Source organism: Cetorhinus maximus, chromosome 10, assembly GCF_964194155.1.
Source record: "Cetorhinus maximus chromosome 10, sCetMax3.hap1.1, whole genome shotgun sequence".
NCBI classification, from domain to species: domain Eukaryota; kingdom Metazoa; phylum Chordata; class Chondrichthyes; order Lamniformes; family Cetorhinidae; genus Cetorhinus; species Cetorhinus maximus.
In genome coordinates, this window is record NC_135888.1 from 42,164,411 (window position 1) to 42,188,162 (window position 23,752).

At 43.6% G+C, this 23,752-nt stretch overlaps 1 protein-coding gene across 7 annotated transcripts in view; it reads right to left on the bottom strand.

The window, feature by feature from the left end:
* The window catches only part of abca2 (ATP-binding cassette, sub-family A (ABC1), member 2), a 576,571-nt gene that overhangs the window by 174,816 nt on the left and 378,003 nt on the right, over nt 1-23,752 (bottom strand). For all 7 annotated transcript variants that reach the window (XM_078550348.1, XM_078550347.1, XM_078550346.1 and 4 more), the window contains 5 exons: nt 20,502-20,675; nt 16,974-17,076; nt 10,643-10,757; nt 3,692-3,882; nt 754-904 (listed from right to left, as the gene is read on the bottom strand). In XM_078550348.1, the coding sequence (XP_078406474.1) occupies nt 754-904; nt 3,692-3,882; nt 10,643-10,757; nt 16,974-17,076; nt 20,502-20,675 (734 nt within the window). The remainder of the gene's footprint in view (nt 1-753; nt 905-3,691; nt 3,883-10,642; nt 10,758-16,973; nt 17,077-20,501; nt 20,676-23,752) is intronic.

Genomic DNA, 23,752 nt, shown 5'->3' on the forward strand with positions numbered 1-23,752 from the left:
GCGCACTCCAAGATCCAGGACTACATTCTGAGGGATGCACTAAAGTTTATGGCAGCCGCCACAAAGGTTAAGTGGGGAAAGGCCACTGTCTGAGGCCCTCTAATACCTTTAACATTTCCCTCACAGAACTCTTTTTTTTGCCTTAACAGAGAAGTACTAGGAACAGTTTTGCAGGGGCAGAAAATCCCTGCCAAAGAATTCCCTTTAAAAAACTAATGTGCCGACACAAATGAGTTAGATCCATCTTCAAGGCCATCATTGTGACTTCTTCAAATGCAATAGTTAATGCTGAATTATGCAGCCTTTTTACCAATTTTGACCTGCATCGATTACGCTCTCATCCAAAGGGATCGAAATCCTCATGCTGGACCAATACAGCCAGCTGAGGGGGTGCCAACATCTTACCTGTCTGTGTTCAATCAAATCTAAAGGATAATGCTCTCACCCTTGCTGCCTTTCAATCCTAATGAATCTTTACTGCAATAATAAATATCCAAGGGATTGAAAGTCTAACTGCCAGTGCACTGGGCTGAAATATAGTCCCCTTAATCAGATGATTTTCTACAATTACCAAGTCTCAACATGCATTTGCATGCATTTGTGGAAAGAGGGCCAGGGACCATTTAGATTTTGTTGGTTTAAACATTTAACTCACTGAACAAAACACAGCATTTGAATACACTTTATTCTTGAAAATTCACTCAGCACAACACTGAGAAAAATAATTAATCTCATTTTTTTTTAATACCATACCGCAATGCATTTCTCGAATGCGGTGATCCTATCGTGAGCCACCTCCTCACGGATAGCCACGTACATGTACGGAACATAGCTGAGGAAATAAATGATCCCACCACACGCCGAAGCTAGCTTTGCCTTGGAGTAGACCACAGAGATCAGGAAACTGCAAGAGATCAAGGAAGGAGTCAGTGCAACAGAAGTTACGAGACCAGCTTGCCATTTTATCTCAGGAAAAGTCTGACATGTTCCAGTATGCTACTAAGAAGCTGTGCAGCGTGGGTGAATGTAATGCCCAGTGTGGTACTACAGTAAACTGTGTGTTTTCAGGCACGCCACCAACTGGAATTTCTGTTGGGTCTATTTTTTGACTGGAGTTGTCTCACATCCCTCAGAAGCTGGTGCTAACACTTGTTCCCCATTAGCTCCACTCTTACTCAACCACGAAAAACTGTCAAACTCACAAGTAGTTGTTATCCATGGCCTGCCCTTGCGCTGGTCTCAGCTTCCCACCATCACCATGTTCCCTCAGCGCTGTTCACTAGATTCGCATGCTCCCCCACCTCTCGCGCTGACCTTAACACCAGTTTCACCATGAGATCGCCCAGGAGTTTTCTGATTGGTTGAAAATGCGGAACTCTTAAGTCATCAGCATTTTTCATTAACTGGCACCACCCCTTCCCGATGCACGTTACTAACAAAATTGAAAAAGGACAGACGATTTTAATAAGATCAGATATGATCTGGCTAGAGTGGACTGGGAGAAACTACTTTTAGGTAAATCTGCATCCGAGCAGTGGGACTCATTCAAGAAGGAAATAGGGAGAGTACAGGGCCAACATATTCCAGTAAAGACAAAGGGTGGGACCAACAAATCCAGGGAGCCTTGGATGTCGAGGGATATACAGGATTGGATAAAGAGAAAAAGGGAGGCTTATGGCAGAGACTGAGGGCTCAAAACAGCGGAAGCCCTGGAGGAGTACAGAATGTGTAAGGGGAACTTAAAAAGGAAATTAGGAGAGCAAAAAGGGGCATGAAAAAACATTGGCAGGTAAAATAAAGGAAAATCCAAAGTTATTTTACAAGTACATAAAGAGTAAGCGGATAACTAGGGAAAGAGTAGGGCCCATTAAGGACCATAGTGGAAATGTGTGTGTGGAGCTGGAAGACATAGGTAGGGTTCTAAATTAATACTTTGTGTCGGTGTTCACAAGTGAGAGGGACGACATGGGTATGGAAATCAGGCAGAAGGACTGTGATATAATTAAAGAAAGTAGCATAGAATGGGAGGAGGTTCTAAGTGGCCTGGCAGGCTTAAAAATAGATAAATCTCCAGGCCCGGATGACATGTTTCCCAGGCTGTTGAGTGAGGCAAGGGATGAGATAGCAGGGGCACTGGCAATAATTTTCAATACCACAGGAGAGGTGCCAGAGGACTGGAGGACAGCCAATGTGGTACCGTTATTCAAGAAGGGAGGAAGGAATAAACCAGGGAACTATAGGCCAGTCAGTCTAACCTCAGTGGGGTGGGGAAACTATTGGAAACAATTCTGAGGGACAGAATTAATCTACACTTGGAGAGGCAGGGATTAATCAAGGACAGTCAGCATGGTTTTGTTGAGGGGAGGTCATGTCTGACCAATTTGATTGAATTTTTTGAAGAGGTGGCCAGGTGTGTAGATGAGCACAACGCATTTGATGTAGTCTACTTGGACTTCAGCAAGGCTTTTGATAAGGTCCCGCATAGGAGACTGATGATGAAGGTAAGAGCCCATGGGATCCAAGGCGATTTGGCAAATTAGATCCAGAATTGGCTGAGTGGCAGGAAGCAGAGGGTGATGGTCGAGGGGTGTTTTTGCGGCTGGATGCCTGTGTCCGGTGGGGTTCCACAGGGATCGGTGTTGGGTCCCTTGCTGTTTGTGGTATATATAAACAATTTAGACTTGAATGTAGGAGGGTTGGTCAGTAAGTTCACGGATGACACGAAAATTGGTGGGGTGGTAAATAGTGAGGAAGATAGCCTTTGATTACAGGAGGATATAGACAGGCTTGTCAGATGGGCTGGTCAGATGGGCTGATCAGTGGAAAATGGAATTTAATCTGGCTAAGTGCGAGTTGATGCACTTGGGCAGGACAAACAAGGCACAGGAATACACGATAAATGGTAGCACCCTGGGAAGTACCCCGGATCAGAGGGACCTTGGTGTGCATGTCCGCCGGTCCCTTAAGGTAGCAGGACAGGTAGATAAGGTTGTTAAGAAGGCACATGAGATACCTGCCTTTTTTAGTCGGGGCATAGAATATAAGCGCAGGGAGGTTATGCTGGAACTGTATAAAACGCTGGTTAGACCACAGCCAGAGTATTGCATGCAGTTCTGGAATCTGCATTTTTGGAAGGATGTGATTGCACTAGAGGGAGTGCAGAGATTTACCAGGATGTGGCCTGGGCTGGAGAGTTTTAGTTATGAGGGGAGATTGGATAGACTGGGGTTATTTTCCCTGAAGCAGAGGAGATTGAGGGGGGGACATGATAACTAAAATTATGAGGAGCACAGATAGGGTAGACAGGAAGGAACATATCCCCTTGGTGGAGGGATCAATAACCAGGGGGCATAGATTTAAGGTAAGGGGCAGGAGGTTTAGAGGGGATGTGAGAAAGAATTTTTTCACCCAGAGGGTGGTGGGAATCTGGAACTCACTGCCTGAAAGGGTGGTAGAAGCAGAAAACTACATAACATTTAAGAAGTAATTGGATGTGCACTTGCGATGCCATGGCATACAAGGTTATGAGCCTAGTGCTGTAAAATGGGATTAGAATAGTTAGGATGAAAGGAAAGCATCATCCGTGGTCTAATTGGGGGAGATGAGTGAGTGCTGTAAGTTCCACATTTTGAATGAGACATGTGGCATTCTTGATCCCCAAGTCATCTTTAACTCTGTTTAATGTACTCACCAGAACATGATGGTAGCTATGCCATAGATTGTGAGGAACAGCCAGATTATAAAAGGATCGCTATGCATCAGGACTTTGCCATATTTCAGGATGCCCGTCAGTGCAGTCACTGAGATGGAAAGCTGCACAAAGCCTGTGATGAACCAAGCCACCCAGTGAACGGCATTGTTCAACCCCATCATCTTCATGACCTGGAGGAGAAGGTACACAATTGGAAGATAGCCAGATTGTACACATCCACTTATCTACAGGGAGACTAAATCTCTAATACTCAACCAGCCCTCACTAACACCAACTTTCGTGTATAACAGTTTCTTTGTAACAGCTTTGTCTAAAATAATAGTCACCAGCTACAGCTGGCAAATTTAAAATCTCGATGTGGCTAATTCTACTTCTAATCAGTAAATAAAAAGAATGAGGAATAGTTATCTTAACACTGATATTTGCACGACATATCAATGTGCCCATTAAAATTTGTGTGGGTTTTTTGGTAAATTGGTTAGACAAACGGTTGTGTGCTTGAGCACTTTTTGCTTTACATTCCTTTGCTACTAAATGGTGGTAGATGTAAATATATGTGAAGAAGTCGTCCAATGTGCAAGTGTATGGAGGATGTCGTCTACTAAAGTTAAAGTTGCTAAAGTTAGTGTGGCTAAAATAGTTTTACAATAGCCTCATCAATAGAGTCTAAAATTTCTATTGAACAACAGAGGTGCTTTACAAAGGCATCCTCATAAAATGGTAATTTGTATTTCAGTTTTTAACAAATTGAGTAACACAATCTTTTTTTATGGCTGATGCAGAAGTAAAGTAATAACTATGATTTTATATTCAGATGGTTAAGTCAGATAATTGCATCAGGAGTAGCGGAGTGCGTTGGTTGTGATGCCTCCTTCGTATTTGTGAACCATGCGCTGGTTCATAATATGTTCCATGGTCTGTTCTAGGTGACCACAGACACACGCTGGAAAATTTTTAACTTTCCATTTGTGCATCAAATATCCGCATCTACCATGATTTGTGCAGATGCAGGCTAGGATTGCCTACGAGCTTCATATGAGCAACACATGGCTAACACAGCCTTGCAGCTCCAGTAACAGAATTGAATAAAAATGTTGAAAACACACAGCTGGCAAATTAACTGCAGAAAGAGAAAAATGGGTTAAATGATCCACATCCTGATGGCTGGCAGTCCTCGAAAACTTGTCTTTTCTCTCTTCTACCCGCTGTATATTTCTGATAATTTTCTAGTTTTATTCAGGCGTTCAGCATTTGTGGTTTTTCTTTTCACCTTCAGTGGTAGAATGCTGTGATATAATTCCAGAGGGACTCAGCTTGCACTGAAGAAATGCTACCTCTATTACAAGGCACAAATCCTCAACTAGGCTGCTGTTCATTATATGTAGCATGACAGCAAAGCGCAACCCATGAATCCTTTTACAAAGAAGAAATATTGTGAAAAAAATGTATAGCTACTGAATAGCTCTTTTAAAGAGTTAGCGCAGGCACTATGGGCTGAAAGAATGATACAGCTCAGGAGGAGGTCAATGATACTAACTACTTGGGAATACAAATGAAGGAGCAGGGCAGAAGTTAACCTGTGACAGAGTTTCCTGTGACAGGAGAACAGCATAAAGAGAAACAAAACAATCACCTTTTTCCCCCCCTGAATAGATCACCTCCTGATACATTACACAGTGCAGTATAGGACACACAAACATGGAATATCCAAACCTAATTCGCTCTCCTGACTGAAGAAGAACGGTGTGAGGCAGAGAAGGCAAGAAACTTAAACCAAACCAAGAAAAATATGTCCAGCAATTCCCTACATCCTGTGACAGAATTTGGCCAAGGCGAGCATTTTCCTTGAAAATCACTTTAAGATGTACCTTTGCATTTGCTGAGTCAAATTATTCCACCTGATTAGGTATACTTATTGATGTGGCTGGCAGATGAAACAGCTTTTAACTATACTGATGTAATTTTGCTTTTATTAAAGCACTACTAATAATTATATAAATGCTTTAAAAAAAAATCACCAGATTCAGATAACATTTGAATTCTCCTTTCCATTTTAAGCAGACAAAACAACATAGTACAATAAGCAATTCTAATGGCATTGCACGGACTTCACCATTTCCAGGGGTAGCTGAGTACAGGAACGTGCAAACTGTACAGCCTGAATCTAAAACTCTCCCTGATTGCAAGAGCTCCATACTACAATATGGATTGTATCTAGGCCACATCTACTTTACCTGGACAGCAATATCATCATTTGGCTGCTGCCTGGGACTGGGAACTGTAATGAGAATGATATAAATTGGTGCCTTTTGTTGGGAGTGAATTACAAGTTGTTCTGTGTGATTTAGAAGTTTCAAATATAGAATGCCATTTTATCAACCTGTCTGTAATATGCATGATATTTTTCACTGCAAACCTTTAATTTAGTATTTCAGGAAGCTTAATCCTGGTGAAACATAACGATTTTCAGGTTGTACTCATTTTAATTTACCATCTTAGCTCAGATGGATTTCATACACATAGCACATCAGTTCTGCAGCACAGTTTCTGCAACTGGAGAAAATCTCTCTCTTCATCGTTAATTCACGTTTATTTCAAACAAATTTCATGAGCTCAAACTTAATGAAACATGCATTGCTGGTTGCCTGGGCCATTTTTTTCTTTAGTAATGGGTTTGTTAAAACTAAATGGAAAAATTACATTTATGAATAAAATATTAATTCTTATAGCTGCTGTTCTATAATAGCTTTAACTTCAAGAATTAGTTTTTAGAAATAAAATAAACCAATAGTTGATTTCTCTTGACTTTGTTCACGAATCTCTGGAATATTACCGAAAAGGGAGACATGCTGCTGAAGCTTTTCGTCTTGCCATCAGAACAAATGCAAGAATACCAAATTTCAAACGATCATGACAATTTATAACACAGGAGAGAAGGGGTGCTGATTGGTTGGCAAGTCGACTCTGATTGGCCAAGGTGTTACCTTGGAGAAAGCAATGGCAACTTTCGGCTCCCCAAGTTCCCGGGTAACTTAAGAAAGGCTCAAGCTTTGAACATATTCCTTTTGTTTGCAGCGATTGGGTCGCTGTGTATAGGTGTATGTAACTTCTAGCAAGTGTAAGTGAGCCATGTTAAGAACTCAACTGATTATCTTAAATTGGTTATTAGTGTAGCTGTTAGCACACTCAGGATTGCTCAGCAAGTGCTGCCCAATCACAGAATCACATCGGACAGTAGACATGCTGTTTTGGGTCTTGAAGGTGCGAGCTGGTTGAGTATAGTCTGTACTCTGCTTATTACGAACAACCAAAGGAACATGCGGTATGATGCGATCAGTCAATCATTGGGATGTACGGCCTAAGTACTGGGTATCGCACTGGCATAGAGGTTCAGACACTGCATTGCTCAATTGTGTGGTAGGCGGAATGTTTTAAAAAAAATTTAGGGCAGCGTCATGTTAGTGGAAAATACCACTTGAGTTGCCACTGCCTCGTAGCAATGTGAAACAGCTTGCTTAACTTGTTCAAATTTTTCAAATACTTTGCCTTTCAGTACAATTTGATGGAGACCGAGTACTTTTCAGGTCCGAAAGTGATAAGACAAAGTTCCTTTTGTCTACTTCTATGGTTCTTTGTGCCTCTGGATTGTTCCGTGGATCGCGAACTCAAGTCTTTATTAGTCTGTCTGCTTCTCTATGGAAATCTCTTCCATGTTCCAGCTCTCTCTCACTGACTCTATATACCTCTCATGCAGGTGGCTTTACTGATTTACTCCATTTGTACCCTTAACTTTCTTTGGGTGCCTGGCAGCAGCCAGTATGGTAGAGGTTACCAAGACAGGCTGGCAGAGGGATATAGGTTATCCCAGACGAGAGGTTATGATAGACAATGATTCCCCCCCCTAACGTGTAGGGAGGTGCATGACCATGCAGATATCTGGAACCTATTGCACTGGGAACAGACAGGCTGGCACATGGTCAACTCGCAATGCAGCACCCTACTCAGAAAGAATATGCTTGTTAGCACCAGGCCCAAGCGGTGATGTATTGATGTCTCAGTGAGGAGGCAATGTGAGCAGTTAGTTTCTTATCATCTGACAGCTGGGCCACTAAAGCCTGTGGTTGGCTGGATTCAGAATTGGTGAATTCGGGAGAACTCTGGGAGCCTAGGAAACGGCACAGCTGGAAATGGTATTGAAGCCAGGCACAACAGCTTTCCTGTGGATGAGTGACTGGAAAGCTCTATGCTGTGACCAAGGAGAATGAAAGGCATGTGGTAAGGCTCTGTGCTGATGTTGATTCAGTTATTTAACTAAAATACCTTTATACAGCATCTTTCACAACCTCAGGATGTCCTGAAGTGCTTTACAGCTAATTAAGTATTTTTTAAGTATAGTCACAGTAATAGGAAATGCACCAGTTAATTTGCGCATAGCAAGATTCCATCAACAGCAATGAAATGAACGACCAGATCATTTGTTTTAAGGTGTTGGTTGAGGGATAAATATTGGTATGGAGGCCATGGAAAACTCTCTCTTCTACAGAATACTGCCATGGGATATTTTGCTTCCATCTGAGAGGGCAGATGGGGCCTCAGTTTAACATCTCATCCAAAAGATGGTTTGGGAAAAAAAGACGCAAACTGTCTCAGCTCTCCATTGGAGTGTCAGCCTGGGTTTTATGCTCAAGTCACTGGAGTGGGATTTGAACTCATAACCATCTGACTCAGAATGAAAAGTGCTACCAAGCGAAGCCACAGCAGACACCAATGACAATGACACCCATGTAAATAATTACCTTTGGGAACAGGATTGTGAATTTGAGGATTAGGTTGAAATTTTCTTTGAGGATTGTAAGGTCAATTCAAAACAAAATTAGTACATTTTCATGGGTTGGCTGGATGTAGTGATATGCCTAAGGTGACATTGGTCCGTTGATGGAGTATCTGAATGTAATTAGGTCATAGGAAAACAACACTGCAGACATTTGGACTCAAGGTGAAATAGATCCATTGGTAGATAAGAGTTTTGGGTCATTTACATTGAACCAAGATGAATAGACATAAAACAATTATAAAACATATTCTAAAAATTTACAGGATTTGAATACAAATTATATTGGATATCATTTAAAATTCATTTTAGTGGTGCTTTATGAAATATGAACCGATTGTGAATCAAATATTAACTTGATTCAGCATCAGCAAAAGCTTCAGGAACTAAGTGCTATTCAACCTTCCCAAAAGCTCATGGAAGTCACACATGATCTGTGTGTTGAACAGCTGAGCACAGCGCTGAATGCAGAAATTAAAGAGATGGGGATGGTGAAGGAGAGAATAAGACCACATAAGTTCCATCGTCAGGTGTAACAGATAATCATAGAATTGGTACGGTACAGAAGGAGTCCACATGGTCCATCATGCCTGCACCGACTCTCTGAATGAACAACACATCTAGTCCCATTCTCCCAACTTCTCCCCGTAACCTGTACATGTTTCTTCTTCAGATAACACTCAAAGTCCCTTTTGAAGGCTTGAATTGAACTTGCCTCCACCACACCCTCAGGCAGAGCATTTCAGACTCTAACCACTCACTGTGTGAAAAAGTTTTTCCTTATAGCACTTTTGCTTATTTTACTAATTACTTTAAATCTGTGCCCTCTCGTTCTCGATCCTTTCACGAATGGGAAAATTTTCTCCCTGTGCAGACCCAGCAGGATTTTGAATACCTCGCTCTTTTTTTCACCTTCGCAACAATTTACAATCCTTTCCTCTAATCTGTCACCCCTGAACTCTAATAATCATCTCCCAATGATGTGTAAATATCTAAATGGAGGTCTTGTGACACAGTGGTAGGTCCCTGCCTCTGAGCCAGAAGCTCTGGGTTCAAGTCCTACTTAAGGGCTTGATGGCCAAAAAAGGAATGTTCATAATGTGGCCAAACAGATTGAGTATCAACCTGTAAATTCTTCCAACATAGGCCAATGGCAGGTGGTAGCAGTGGGAAATTCCTGGTCAGCTGTGTGGTGGAAAGATATTGGAGTCTCTGCCATCACTATTCATCACTCCAGGCTATAGCATGCAAGCAAAAATGTATGTTGCTACAGCAACTTTGACTCCATGGGGGCCAGTAGGCTCAGTTGTCTGGGTGGCCAGTGTGGATCAGATTGGTGCCAATTGCAGCAGTTTGATCCCTGTTCCAGCTGGTGTGGATTCAGAATCTGCCTCCTTGTCCTACTGGTGGTGGAGGTTGTGGCACTCTGGGTTGGGCCTGGCTTCAGGCACAGAACTCAAGAAGAAGACATGTCTAAACCCCTGCTGAGGTTCCTTTCTTCAGTCACCATGGGAAAGAGTCAGATTTGCATTTGGCACCTGGTTGACTATCAAGTAAACAGGAATCCTAAGTGATCATCTGGAGTGTTAAGGCTCTGAAATATGTTGATGTCAAGGTCACAGAGCCTCTTCCATCCTAGCATCTATCATCATTAAATTGACAGATATTCTACTTAGGTCAACAATATTTGTATTTGCTGCTTTCTGTATTGTGCAGTTGATCCAGTATCAGGTGAGTAGATTTCAAAATAGTAACACCCCTGAAACAGAATAATGCAGAAGTCCACCAGAAGTTACTCTTGTCACCTTGGCCTTTTCATATCTGACAACAAAGATCCAAAGCCAGGTAAAGTCTCAAATGTCTGAACACAACTATCTTTGTGCCGCTTACCCAACTGCCATTTTACTGAGCTGATCCAAAACGGTCAAGAGTGATGACAATTCAAACAATTTAATCTGGGCTGCACCACGGCTCAGTCACCATCATGCCACATTTGTACAGCTGTGATGGATCACACAGTAAACTTTTACCATAAAAGGGATTATGGCCCATTAAGGTACACCACAAAAGATCTTCCCCGACTCCCTATCAAACCTCACCTCTTTCAGTCTGTGTTCCTTCTCTGCGACGATGTGCTGAATCATCATGGCCACTGAATACACCCACGAAATAACCATGCAGAGGGGCATCATGTGTTCAATCACAAACAGGAAGCTGGGCAAAAAAGGAGGGAAGATACTTCTGTTTATACAACTTATTTTTTTTATGGTGATTTATTTCCGATAACGAGTACAGTATAGATCAACCTTCAATTAAATGTTTGTCCCATTGTATCTACCAACATGTAGAGGCAACGAGAGGTACCCTAAAATCTGACATGAATGCTGAACTTTGCAAGAAGCTTATCGATTGAATGTCCCTTCAACCCCAAGTGAAACAGATAGGAAAGGGGGATCTAATTCCTGGCAAACATCTCATTTCTGAGAAGTGCTCTTGTGATCTAGATTGGTATGGAGGTGAGATCTGAGAAGGGAAAAGTCAAACAGACAAGTAGCTGGGAGTCAGGTTACAGCTTGTGGTTTTGGTCAAAAACATAGAAACTCTTGCGGCAGAAGCAGTGAATCTCACCCAGGAAGGGGTCTGCTCTGTTCAGTAGGCGGTTAGGGGGAAAGAGCAATCTCTCTGTGGAAAAGGTAGTTTTACCAGGGCTGATTGTACTGTTTAATGGGGTTTATAAAAGGGTTGGGATAAAGCAGTCTCTGGGAATCTGTGCTGTCAGGACTTGGTAACTGGAGGGAGAGAGGGTTTATCGAAGTACTCTTTGCTGGCGATAATCGTATTGAGAAAACTCAAATGGAGTGGATCAGTTGGCGAAGGCCTTTAAAAGATTTGACCCGGCATGGTGACGAGTAGTGGAACTCAGCCAGAAAGGTGGGAGGAACTTCAGGAGTGTTCTTGATGCCATATGTAGAGTATTTATGGTATTGGTTTAAAGTGAAATTTATCATTTTAGTTGAAATATTATTTGTCTGTTAATTCATGTTTGAATTTTGTTGATTTTAGCTTGATTGTTACAGTAAAAGTTTTAAAAAGTGAAATCTTGTCCTTTGATTTTTTCCATTGTGGTCATATAGGGATTCTTTCTTCTAAAAGGTTATAGGTCTCTGCAGTGATCATAACACATCATAGAAAATATCTGAATACTCTCACCACCATCAACCTTCTCTATGGAAGCTAACTGGTTGCATTAACCTAAACAAAGTGAATACAGACATCACTGTCAGCCGAAGATTTGGAGTCAGGGTGGGAATTGTGGTTTTCATTTACTCATGAACCACAGCAGAGTCTCCAAACTCATGGCCAAAGCTACAGCAAACAAAGCCACTTGAGCACAACAGGGTTATTTTTCCAGAGAAAGGCAGTGAGTGAAGGGTAGTTACATAATGTAAATTATGTGCATAGGATCAATCCCAGTTGCTTACAGGTTGTGATTGAACATCTCAATTCAAGTCAGGCCACAAGGCGGCGAATTTTCCTGGGCTCCTGGAAATGGGCTTGGAGGTGGGGGGTGGGGGGATTGAGAAATTAGGGGAGAGCCGCCTCGGATCAGCTCCTTAAAGCATATCTACCATTGGAGAGCTTTCCCAGGGCTGGCTGAATAAACGTTCAGCTGTCCACTCCACAGAGACAGATAAGTTTGATTAAGGTGCAAATTGAGGTCAATTTTGTGGCCTCATCAGCATTCTGCCACCAGAGAGTGGCCCACCCCACCACATGGTGAGATTGCATTTCAATGAAGGCAGCTTCCTTGCAGCAGGCGGTGGGGGGACAGAGTTGGGGGTTTCAATCCCCAATGGCGGGGACAAGGCTATGGAAAGGCCGCAATCACGGCGGAGACCACTCCAGCAGATGAGTTTCCTCTTCATCTCTATGCAACAACCAGCCTCAATCCTGTTTATCTGCTTACTGTTGTGCAGGCCAGCCAGAGGACTCCAGGTGCTTGGAGTGCCCACCTGGTCTCCAACCTGCCTCAGCAGCGCACACTTACCCCAGTGGGGTTGCCGAGGCTTCAGAGCTGCCTCCTCTCTGATTGGGCCAGCAGGATTGCCCACCATCCATAAGTGAATGGCGAGACCAGAGGCAGCCAATAAGGAAGCCGCCTCTGGGAAGAAACAGCTACACTGCCAGGAAGTGCAGGCTCGGGGTCCCATTTGGTTCTGATGCTGGGGTCCTGAAGCTTGCTGGAAAATCCAGCCCATGGTGTCACTATAGATGCCTATTTCTTGAAGCTGCATCAGCAGGTAATGAATCTAATTGCTTTTCATGACCACAGCTCTGTCTTCATTGTGACAAAAGACAGTAGTACAGTATTGCCTGTGTCCTTCTCCAATGATCATTCTGAAATGAAAGCTCTTCTCTTTTACACTACATTGCACACTGTGAACAATGCTATATTTTTAGATTAGATGATCACTGGGGAAAGGCACTGGCAAGGCTGTCCTGTTCTCTTGTCTGAATGAAGACAGAGCTCTAGTTATGAGAAGCAATTGGATTCATCGTATGTCGATACTGCTGCCAGGAAGAGTTCTCAAATTATCCCCAAGGTCCCACTGTAGTATCTAGATTGTATTGTTAGGCAGTGTCAACAATAGACTGAACAGCAAAAAGAGAAAACCATGCATCCATGAGGTTTACAAGTTTCATTCTGGCCTTCTCTCGTGGCTGGGAAAGGACTTACACATCAGGAGTGCAAAACCAACTGGTGGAGACCAGAAAGAATGCCTCTCTTCAATGTTCCCATCAGGGCCAGATGACACTTATAGAAAGGTCAAAGAACCAACTCATTTACTTGGTCCCAGGACTCTCCAAAAGCAACTGTGCAGCCAAGTTTAAGTTATGGTATCTACAGTAGCAAGTGACATTAAATATGCTTCTGCATCTAATCTTTGTTTAATTCTAGCCCACAAACAATTTAATCCATGCTGAACAGCATTACCTTTCAGCAGGAGGGCATGCCAGGAGCAGCATCAGGCATACCTAAAAATAAGCTGTCAACCAGGTGAAGCTATAACACAGAACTACTTGCGTACAAACAGCAGAAAGCAGCATGTGATAGACAGAGCTAAGCAATCCCACAACGAACAGATCAGATATAAGCCCTGCAGTCGTGAATGGTGATGGACAATTAAACAACTCACTGGAGGAGGAGGCTCCACAAATGACCCCATCCTCAATGATGGCGGAGCCCAGCACATCTCTGCAAAAGGCAAGGCTGGTGCATTTGCAACCATCCTCAGCCAGAAGTGCTGAGTGGATGATCCATCTTGGCCCCCTCCTGAGGTCCCCAGCATCACAGATGCCAGACAATTTGATATCAGAAAACATGATATCAAAAAACGGCTGAAGGTACTGGATACTGCAAAGACCATTGGCCCTGACAATATTCCAGCAATAGTACTTAAGACTTGTGCTCCAGAACTAGCCGCAGCCCTAGCCAAGCTGTTCCAGTACAGCTACAACACTGACATCTACCCGGCTATGTGGAAAATTGCTCAGCTATGTCCTATCCTCAAAAAGTAAGACAAATCCAATCCAAACAATTACCACCCGATCAGCCTCCGCTTGATCATCAGTGAAGTGAGGAAGAAGTTGTCGACAGTACTATCAAGAGGCACAGCAATAATCTGTTCACTGATGCTCAGTTTGGGTTCCTCCAGGGCCACTCAGATCCCGACCTCACTGCAAACATGGACAAAAAAAACTGAGCTCAAGAGGGGCGGTGAAAGTGGCTGCTTTTGACATGAAGGGAGCATTCATCCAAGTGTGGTATCAAGGAGCCCTAGCAAAATTGAAGGAAATAGGAATCAGGAGGAAACTCTCCACTGGTTACCTAGCACACAGGAAGATGGTTATGGTTATTGGAAGCCAATCATCTCAGTTCCAGAACATTGCTGCAGAAGTTCCTCAGGCTAGTGTCCTAGGCCCAACCATCTTCAGCTGCTTCATCAATGACCTTGCTTCCATCAAATGGTCAGAAGTGGGGAGGTTCACTGATGATTGCACAATGTTCTCAACCATTTGCAACTCCTCAGATACTGAAGCAGTCCATGACCAAATGCAGCAAGACCTGGACAATATCCAGGCTTGGGCTGATAAGTGGCAAGCAAATTTCACACTGCACAAGGGCCAGACAATGACCAACTCCAACAAACAGAAAATCTAACCATCTCCCACCAACAACATCCTGGGGATCACCACTGACCAGAAACTGAACCAGTCATGTAAACACTGTGGCTACAAGAGCAAGTCAGAGGCTGAGAACTCTGAGGTGAGTAATTCATCCCCTGACTCCCCAAAGCCTGTCCACCAACTGAAAGGCACAAGTCAGGAGTGTGATGGAATACTCTCCACTTGCCTGGGTGAGTGCAGCTTCAACAAGACTCAAGAAGCTCAACATCATCTAGAAAAAACAGTCCGCTTGATAAGTACCCCATCCATCAACTTAAACATTCACTTCTTTCACCAGTAATGTACAGTAGCAGCAGTGTGTACCATCTACAAGATGCACTGCAGCAACTCACCAAGGCTCCCAGGGCAGCACTGTCCAAAGCCGCAACCTCAACCACCTAGAAGAACAAGGGCAGAGATGCATGGGAACACCACCATCTTCCCCTCCAAGCCATACACCATCCTGACTTGGAAATGTATCGCTGTTCCTTCACTGTCACTAGGTCAAAATCCTGGAACTCGCTCCCTAACAGCACTGTGGGTGTACCTACACTACATGGATTGCAGCAGTTCAAGAAGCAGCTCACACCACCTTTTCAAGGGCAATTAGGGTTGGGCAATAAATGCTGACTTTACTAGCAATACCCATATCCCATGAACACATAAAAAAATCTGAGTGTCTGGAATCAGCAATTCAACTTGTGAGAAAGCAGCACAATGACCCAAATTTGCTGGGAAATTAGTGTGTAACAAAGTAGCATTTCATGGTGGGAAACCGATATACCAGGATTGCAAATCGTCACTAACTGTGGGATGATTTGCAATGCTCCACTGTTAATCCTGCAAAAAAGCAAATTAATCTAAGAAGAATTTCACAGTATCACAGTACCTTTACAGTGCAGAAGAATGCCATTTGGCCCATCGAGTCTGCACTGACTCTCTGAAAGAGCATTCCACCTAGTCCCACTCTCCTGCCTTATCCCCGTCACCTTGCACATTCTCTCTTTTCAGGTATCAATCCAATTCCCTTTTGAATACCTCGATCGAACCTGCCTCTACCACCTTTTCAGGAAGTTTGTTCCAGGCTCCAACACCCTCTGGGTGAAAAAACTTTTCCTCACATCACTTTTACTCCTTCTGCCAATTATTTTGAATATAGGTCCTCTAGTTCTTGATGTTCCCTTGAGTGGGAACAGTTTCTCACTATTTATCCTGTCCATACCCCTCAGGATCTTAAATATCTCTATCAAATCCCTTCTCAGCTTTCTTTTTTCCAAGGAAAAGAGTTCCAACCTCGCCAATCTATCCTCATGGCTACAGTTCTTTGTCCCTGGATTCATTCTTGTGAATCTCGTCTGTACTCCCTCCAATGCCTTCACATCCTTCCTCAAGTATGGCGCGCAGAACTCGACGCCGTACCCCAGATAAGGCCTAACTAGTGTCTTATACAAGTTCAACATAACCTCCTTACTCTTGTACTCAATGCCCCTATTAATAAAGCCTAAGCCATCTTCAATGACCTATGTATGTATACACCAAGATCCCTCAGCTCCTGCATCTCCTTTAGATGCTCTCCCTTTATTTTATACTATCTCACCATATTTTTCCTGCCAAAATGAAACACCTCACAATTCTCTGCATTGAACATCATCTGTCACCTGTCTGCCCAATCCACCAACATGCCTATGTCCTTCTGAAGTTCAAGACTATCCCCATCAAAATTGACAACATTTCCAATCTTCGTATCATCTGCAAATTTTGGAATCATGCCCTGCACACCATAGTCTAGGTCATTAATATTTATCAGGAAGAGCAAGGGTCCCAACACTGACCCCTGGGGAACTCCACTACAAGTCTTCCACCAATCTGAAAAACAACCATTTATCACTACTCTCTGTTTCTTGTCACTCAGCCAATTTCTTACCCAAGTGCCTACTTTCCCTTTTATTCCATGACCTAGAATTTTGCTCACAAGTCTGTTGTGTGGCACTGTATCAAATGCCTTTTGAACTGCAAATATGAACTAAGCCCATAGAAAGTTAGGGTTGCTGCTTCACAGTGTCTGGGCCCCATTAACAAGGTGATGTATGGCCCTGACATGCTTCCCAATTTTGACCACCAAGAAAGGGAACCAGCCTGAGTCAGTTTGTTTCATGTTAATCCCCCTCCTCCTGTACTGCTGTAACTTGGTCCAATACTCACTCATCCCTAGTGTAGCAGGGGTAGGGAAACATCTGGACATAGTTTCCAGGCTCCACCACATCGTGACCCACAAATGTGTTGATAATGGCCCGTTCCATCATATCTAGAGAGAAAGAGACAGGCAAAGGGTGACAGTACGTTAAATCTGAAAAAAGCTTCCAAAAAAACATAACTGGGAGTTAGCTGCCATCTGCATAAAGAGCAAAGTATATAGAGAAGCTGTTCATGGAATGTGAGTGCCACTGCCAAGGCTGAAAGCTCCACTGATCTAAACACCTCTGCTGTGAAAGCATTCCCAATGATGGTAAAAGGAATTGAGCTTAATTTCCAACTAAATTAGCTTTTTAAGATGAGGAAGTAGATGATCCCTGAAATGTTAACTCTGTTTCTCCCCAAAGATGCTGTCTGACCTCCCGAGTATTTTCAGTATTTTCTGTTTTTATTTAAGCCAAGTTCTGTCCCCCAATTGCATCAAAATGTCTCAATGGACATAGGCACCATTCTTTTTGCAATTTTGACCCCCACACAAACAAGAAAGGTTACAGGTGCTGCTCATGATCCCAGGTAGTCAAGGTGCCAGGCTCATGGAAAGAGTGCTGCATAAGGAGTCAGTGCCCGGCGCGCAGGATTGGGCAAGGAAATGGGGTGATGGGACAAAATCAGCCATGATTCTAACACCTGCTGGAAAGCACAATTACATGGACATTGTGCAAGGATCAGACTGGGTCCTCACTCACTCCAACCTAACTCCTTCTGAATTTACGGCACTTTGTTCTCTCAGGCCTAACCCTAAAATTATCATCAAGTCTGCTGACAAGGGTGACGCTGTTGTTGTATGGCGGAATGACCTCTACCTAGCAGAGGCCAATCGCCAACTCTCCGACACTTCCTCCTACGTTCCCTGGACCATGACCCCACCATTGAACATCAAGCCATTGTTTCCAGGATTGTCACTGACCTCACCTCCTCTGGAGATCTTCTCCCGATTCCCACCCTTTTCTCACCCTCAGTTGGTCCATCTCTAACTCTTCCCTTTCTTGACTTCTCTGTTTCCATTTCTGTGGATAGGCTGTCAACTAATATTCATTACAAACCCACCTACTCCCACAGTTACCTTGACTACACTTCCTCACACCCTGCTTCCTGTAAGGGCTCCATTCTATTCTCCCAGTTTCTCCATTGCATCTGTTCAGACAATGTAACCTTCCAGACGATAGTTTCTTACATGCCTTCATTTTCCCTCAACCAAGGAGACCCCACCCCCAGCGTGGTTGACAGGGTCATCCCCTGTGTCCAATCTATTTCATTCATTTCTGCATTCGCCCCATCCCCTCTCTCCCTGAACCACGATAGGGTTCCCTTGTCATCACCTTCCACTCCGTAAGTTTCCATAGTCGACGGATCATCCTTCATAATTTCTGCCACCTCCAGCATGATGCCACCACCAAACACATCTTCCCCTGCCCTCTCCTTTCAGCATTCCAAAGTGGCCATTCCCTCCCCGACACCTTGGTCCATTCCCCAGTCACCCCCAAAACTCCCTTCCTAAAAGCACCTTTCCATGCAAGCACAGGAGATGCAACACCTCTCCTTTTACCTTCTCTCTTCTCACCATCCAAGGCCCCAAACACTTCTTCCAAGTGAAAAGGTGATTTACTTATACTTCTCTCAATTTAATTTACTGTATTCGCTGCTCATGATGTGGTCTCCTCTACACTGGAGGAATCAAATGCAGGCTGACTGACCGCTTTGCGGGACACCTCCGCTCAGTCCACAAGCATGGCCCGGAGCTTCCTGTCACTTGTCATTTTAATTCTCCCCCTTGTTCCCACTCTGACCTTTCTGCCTCTGGCCTGCTCCAGTGTTCCACTAAAGCTCAAAGCAATCTTGAGGAACACCACTTCTTTTTTCAGTAAGGCACGCTGCAGCCTTCTGGATTCAACATTGAGTTCAACAATTTTAGATCATAACCTCTGCTTTCTTTTAGTTCTTTATGTTTTTTCCTGCTGGTTCGATCTTGTCTTCTTTCTTTCCATTCATGTTGCATTCAGACAGCTGCCCTTCACACCTCATCTGGGCACATCTTCTGCTCAATAAAAACAGAAGGTGCTGTGAAAACTCAGCAGGTCTGTTAGCATCTGTGGAGAGAGAAACAGTTAACTTTTTGTGTCCAATATGGTTCTTCTTCTTCAGTTCTGAAGAGTCATAATGGACTCAAAACGTTAACTCTGTTTCTCACTCCACAGATGCTACCAGACCTGCTGAGTTTTTCCAGCATCCGCAGTATTTTGCTTTCATATTGGGACCTCGAATGTTCTGCTGATGTCTAATGCTCAGGCTCATACATGAAGATTGACTACTTGAGGTATTGGGGGTCAACTGGAGCATGCGAAGCTTTAACTTATAACAGGAATAACATCTTTTGGGAGGGAGAACAACACAAACAGACAGAAAATGATGCAAACACTCAGCAGGTCAGCCAAATACTTTAAATCTGTGCCCTCTCATTCTCAATCCTTTCATGAATGGCAACAGTTTCTCCCTATCTACTCTGTCCAGGCCCCCCACGACTTTGAAAATGCCTTTTAAGGGGCTTAGTAGTTTACGAAGAATAAAGTGCTAAGTGCCACTAACGACACAACTCAGTGGAGAGAGAACAAGTTCAGTCACATTTCAGTTGTAGACACTTCAACAGAACTGAAAGCAATTACCTAGAACCAGGACTTAAAAATGAAAAAAAGAGAATTTAAGTGGTAAAGCAGCCATGAGAGAAAAAAAGAGTGACTTCTAAGGTGTTTAAATGGAAACCAGGTGAGGACTAAATGGCTGAGGTGATACTGATATGAGACAACAGGAGATGCAATGAGAGAAATTAAATAAATATGAGACGCAGTCCCAAAGAACTTGAGAATAGATGAGGTGATGAATGGCAGGAAGCAAAAGGAGGGTGGAAATAGACGTAGGAAAAACTGGCAACTGAGGTTTGTATCTCAAACACCGGAGCAGTTCACCAAAATTCACCAAATGCATCACTCCACACAAACCTTGGGAAATGGCAAAAAAAGAAATTCATCAGCAAACCTTGAGTTCTGTAGTTATTGGCACTTTATACTTAATTCTTTGTAAGGTACAAGCCCCGAAAGAGTACTTTAAAAATCATGAGGGGTCTGGATAAAGTAGGTAGGGAGAAGCCGTTCCCACTCATGAAAGAATCGAGAACGAGAGGACACAGATTTAAAGTAATTGGCAGGAGAAGCAAAGGCGATATGAGAAAAAACTTCTTAATGCAGCAAGCGGTTAAGGTCTGGAATGCACTGCCTGAGAGTGCAGTGGAGGCAGGCTCAATTGAAATCACGCTCCCCACAACAGTGCATTCATTAACCAGTGGCAATTGTACAGGTTGAAGGGGGCCAAGGCATGGTCAGACTGAAACGTAGACCGGTGAAAAATGAAGTAGGGAGATAGCTATTAAAAATTGAGCAGTCAACAGCTGATTAAGAGGCACAGTATGCGCCCCGATGAACCCACCTTGTATCCAGACAAATCCGTACAGGAAATAGAATCTCCCTCCAGTGTTCGGCCCTGGCCTCCAATAGGCCCTGCGAATCTCATTGGTTTTCTCTGTAAAGCTGGAGTTTTGGCGGATCTTCAGCATAACGTGAGGGGGCAGTGTGCCATCCTCCTTCGTCTGAAATATCACACCTTGGGGGTAAAATAAATGTACGTGTTCAGAAAATTTCAAATGTCCGCAATTCAAAATTGGCCTGGATTTTCATCAACTTGGGATCAACTGGGCACCCTTTAAAAATGGTGGGCAGGTCCTGATTCCGAGATTCCTAACCCTCCTCCTAGGCTGCCCGATTTTTGGGAGTGGCTATAAAGGGTGTGAGCTGGTTCAGGTCAAAAGCCTGCACCCTGAACTCCCGACTTGCCCAGCTCCATTCTGGGGATTGGCATGTCTTACTCCGCAAATTTCATGGAATCAGGCCGTGTTTTAAAGGACTCGTGGTTCACAGCACATTAGAGGAGCACGATCCATAGCCTACATGAGGGGACCTTTAAAAAGCTAAGATCAAAAAGTCCTTCTCATGGCCCCCATGCTAAAGGATGCATCCCTCACCCACCCCCTATGGCCCCCCATGTCCCCCAATGCTAAAGTAAGCCCTCCCCTCCATCTCCTATGGTCTTTCATGTCTTCCATACCAAGCTATGACACTCCCATGCCCATTTACCCACTATACACTGTATAGAAGCAATGAATCTTATAGTGACAGTAGGATGCGTAAGGGAAAGCTTTAAGAAAAAGTCATCCACCAATAATTTTCCACTTCTTAAACAGAACTCCTTTTAACTACAGGGCAAAAGTGTTAATCATTCAGACCCTTTAAAGTTTCAATAGCTGAAACTACAGGCACTTGAAACCTCTTAATACTGTGTAAATAAACATTGTGCAACTGACAGCAGAGATCAGGGAGCCAGAGCTGATAATCAAACAATGTTTTCATAGGGCTTCAGGTTTTAGAACTCAAATGGATGTCTAAGCTCTCAGCCAAGCCTTGTTATGTATTATTGGCTGAGAGTCAGGCATCCATTAGAGTTATAAAACACCTGAGCCCCAGAGAAAGCATTTCTTGATTGACAGTTCTGGGCTCTATGATCTATACTATCAATGCACAATGTTTATTTACACAAGTTTAAGAGGTTTCAAGTGTCTGCAGTTTCAGCTATTGAAACTTTAAAGGGTCTGGATGATTGACACTTTTACTGGCATGTAGTAAAAAGGGGTTTTTTTTAAGAAAGTGGAAAATTATCAATGAATGACTTTTATTTAAACTTTTTTTATGCATCCTACTATCACTATTGGGTCCAGTGCTTCTATCTAGTGTATATTGGGTGAATGGGCATGGCGGTGTCATAGCTTGGCATGCGGGGGTCATGAGAGACCATAGGATTTGTTTGGGCGTCCCTACCTTGGTATGGGTATTATGAGGGGCCATAGGGGGTGGGTAGGAATGCCTTACCTTGATATGTGGGGAATCAGAGGCCATAAGCCGTCTGTGGGGGACATGAGGTGGCATGGATGAGGCCTGGGGAATGTGTGGGAGGGTGAGGGAGGTGAGGGGTGGAAGGCCTGTTTTTATTTTAACTGGGACAAAGTCCCACAGCACCGAGACAGTCCTTTTAAACAGTCTGCCTCCGCACCCAGCGGCCTCTGTGGCTGCCTCCGACCTCTTTCTGACCCCAACTCCGACCTCTTTCTGACCCTGACTCCAGCCTGCACCCGCCAGCTGGCAAAGAAGATCCCGCCCTTGCGGGCACTTTCTCCTGAGGTGGGCGGGCCGAGTCGGGAAGTTTCTCAACTCACATTTCCCACCTCGGTGGTGAAAATCCAGGAGGCTGTTTCTGAATGAAAACTGCAGTGGTTCACAGATCCATGGAGGAAAAATACATACTTTAAACAATTATTTCAGTAAAACCATGTGCAATTTCCTGCATGGTTTATTTATTAACCTCACCCATGGCAGTGATTATAAAATTTCGGCTCTGATTTTAATTGGTGCTCAGCTGATGATGCTGCGTCCCAATGCACTTATGACAAGTGATTTAACGACCCAAGGCTGATGAGAAATAGGTCTTGGTTCTCACTTTAATTGTCCTGAAATGTTAACTGTGGCACTCATCTGTGCAAGTGTTTAGTAATGATATTATTTGGCACCAATTTCTCTGTTCATTTAATTAAATGTTTCTTTGGAGCTGGCAAATATTAGAAGCGGCACTAAAATCAGAAAGCAAACATAAATAGAAAGGAAGATTATTCAAGAGGCGGTGTGTTCCAGGCCATTTGACAACTCCTTTACATATACGCCCTGTGGAGAGCGGTCACCTAGGTAAATGCCATCCTCCATCATGAGTTTACTTCAAAGAGCTGATATTAAGTACAATTCAGAATCTATATTTTGCATGCTCAATTTCTTTTATCTACAAAGATTGTAAGTAATTTCTTTCCCCTTCCCCAATAGTCTCCACCCAACTCCGCCACTCTTGCTAGATTACAATTTATATTCAAACCAAGACAGTCAAGATCATCACACACCAACAATCCAACATGCCGAGTGACCCTATAAGGCCCATATTTTTAAGTAGATTTTTATGGGACAAGGGCATCACTGGCAGGGCCAGGGTTTCTTGCCCATCCCCAATTTCCTTTGAACTGAGTTGCTTTGCTAGGCCATTTCAAAGGGCAGTTAAGAGTCAACTACATTGCTGTGGGTCTGGAGTCACATGTAGGCCAAACTGGGTAAGGATGGTAGATTTCCTCCCCTAAAGGACATTAGTGAACCATATGGGTTTTTTTACAACAATTGATCATAGTCGCCATAGTCACCATTACTGAGTCTAGCTTTACCTTCCAGGTTTATTAATTGAATTTAAATTCCACCAGCCACCATGGTGCGGTTTGAACCCATGTCCTCCTGGATTACTAGTTCAGTGACATTACCATATTAACTGTCAGTTCTGGCTTCTATGTGCCTCATGGGGGCTTATAAGGTTCCTCCAACGAATCTCCATTCATGGCTGTGTCACTATGGAAAGTGCTAAGCATAAGGCTGAGCTACCCCACATGAAAGGAAGAAGGAAAGATCAGACAGAAACTAGGCCCCAAACTGCCCTAATTTAAATTATTTCATGGGGCTTGGGCATCACTGGCTAGGCCTGCATTTTTATTGTCCATCCCTAATTGCCCTTGAGAAGGTGGTGGTGAGCCGACTTCTTGAACC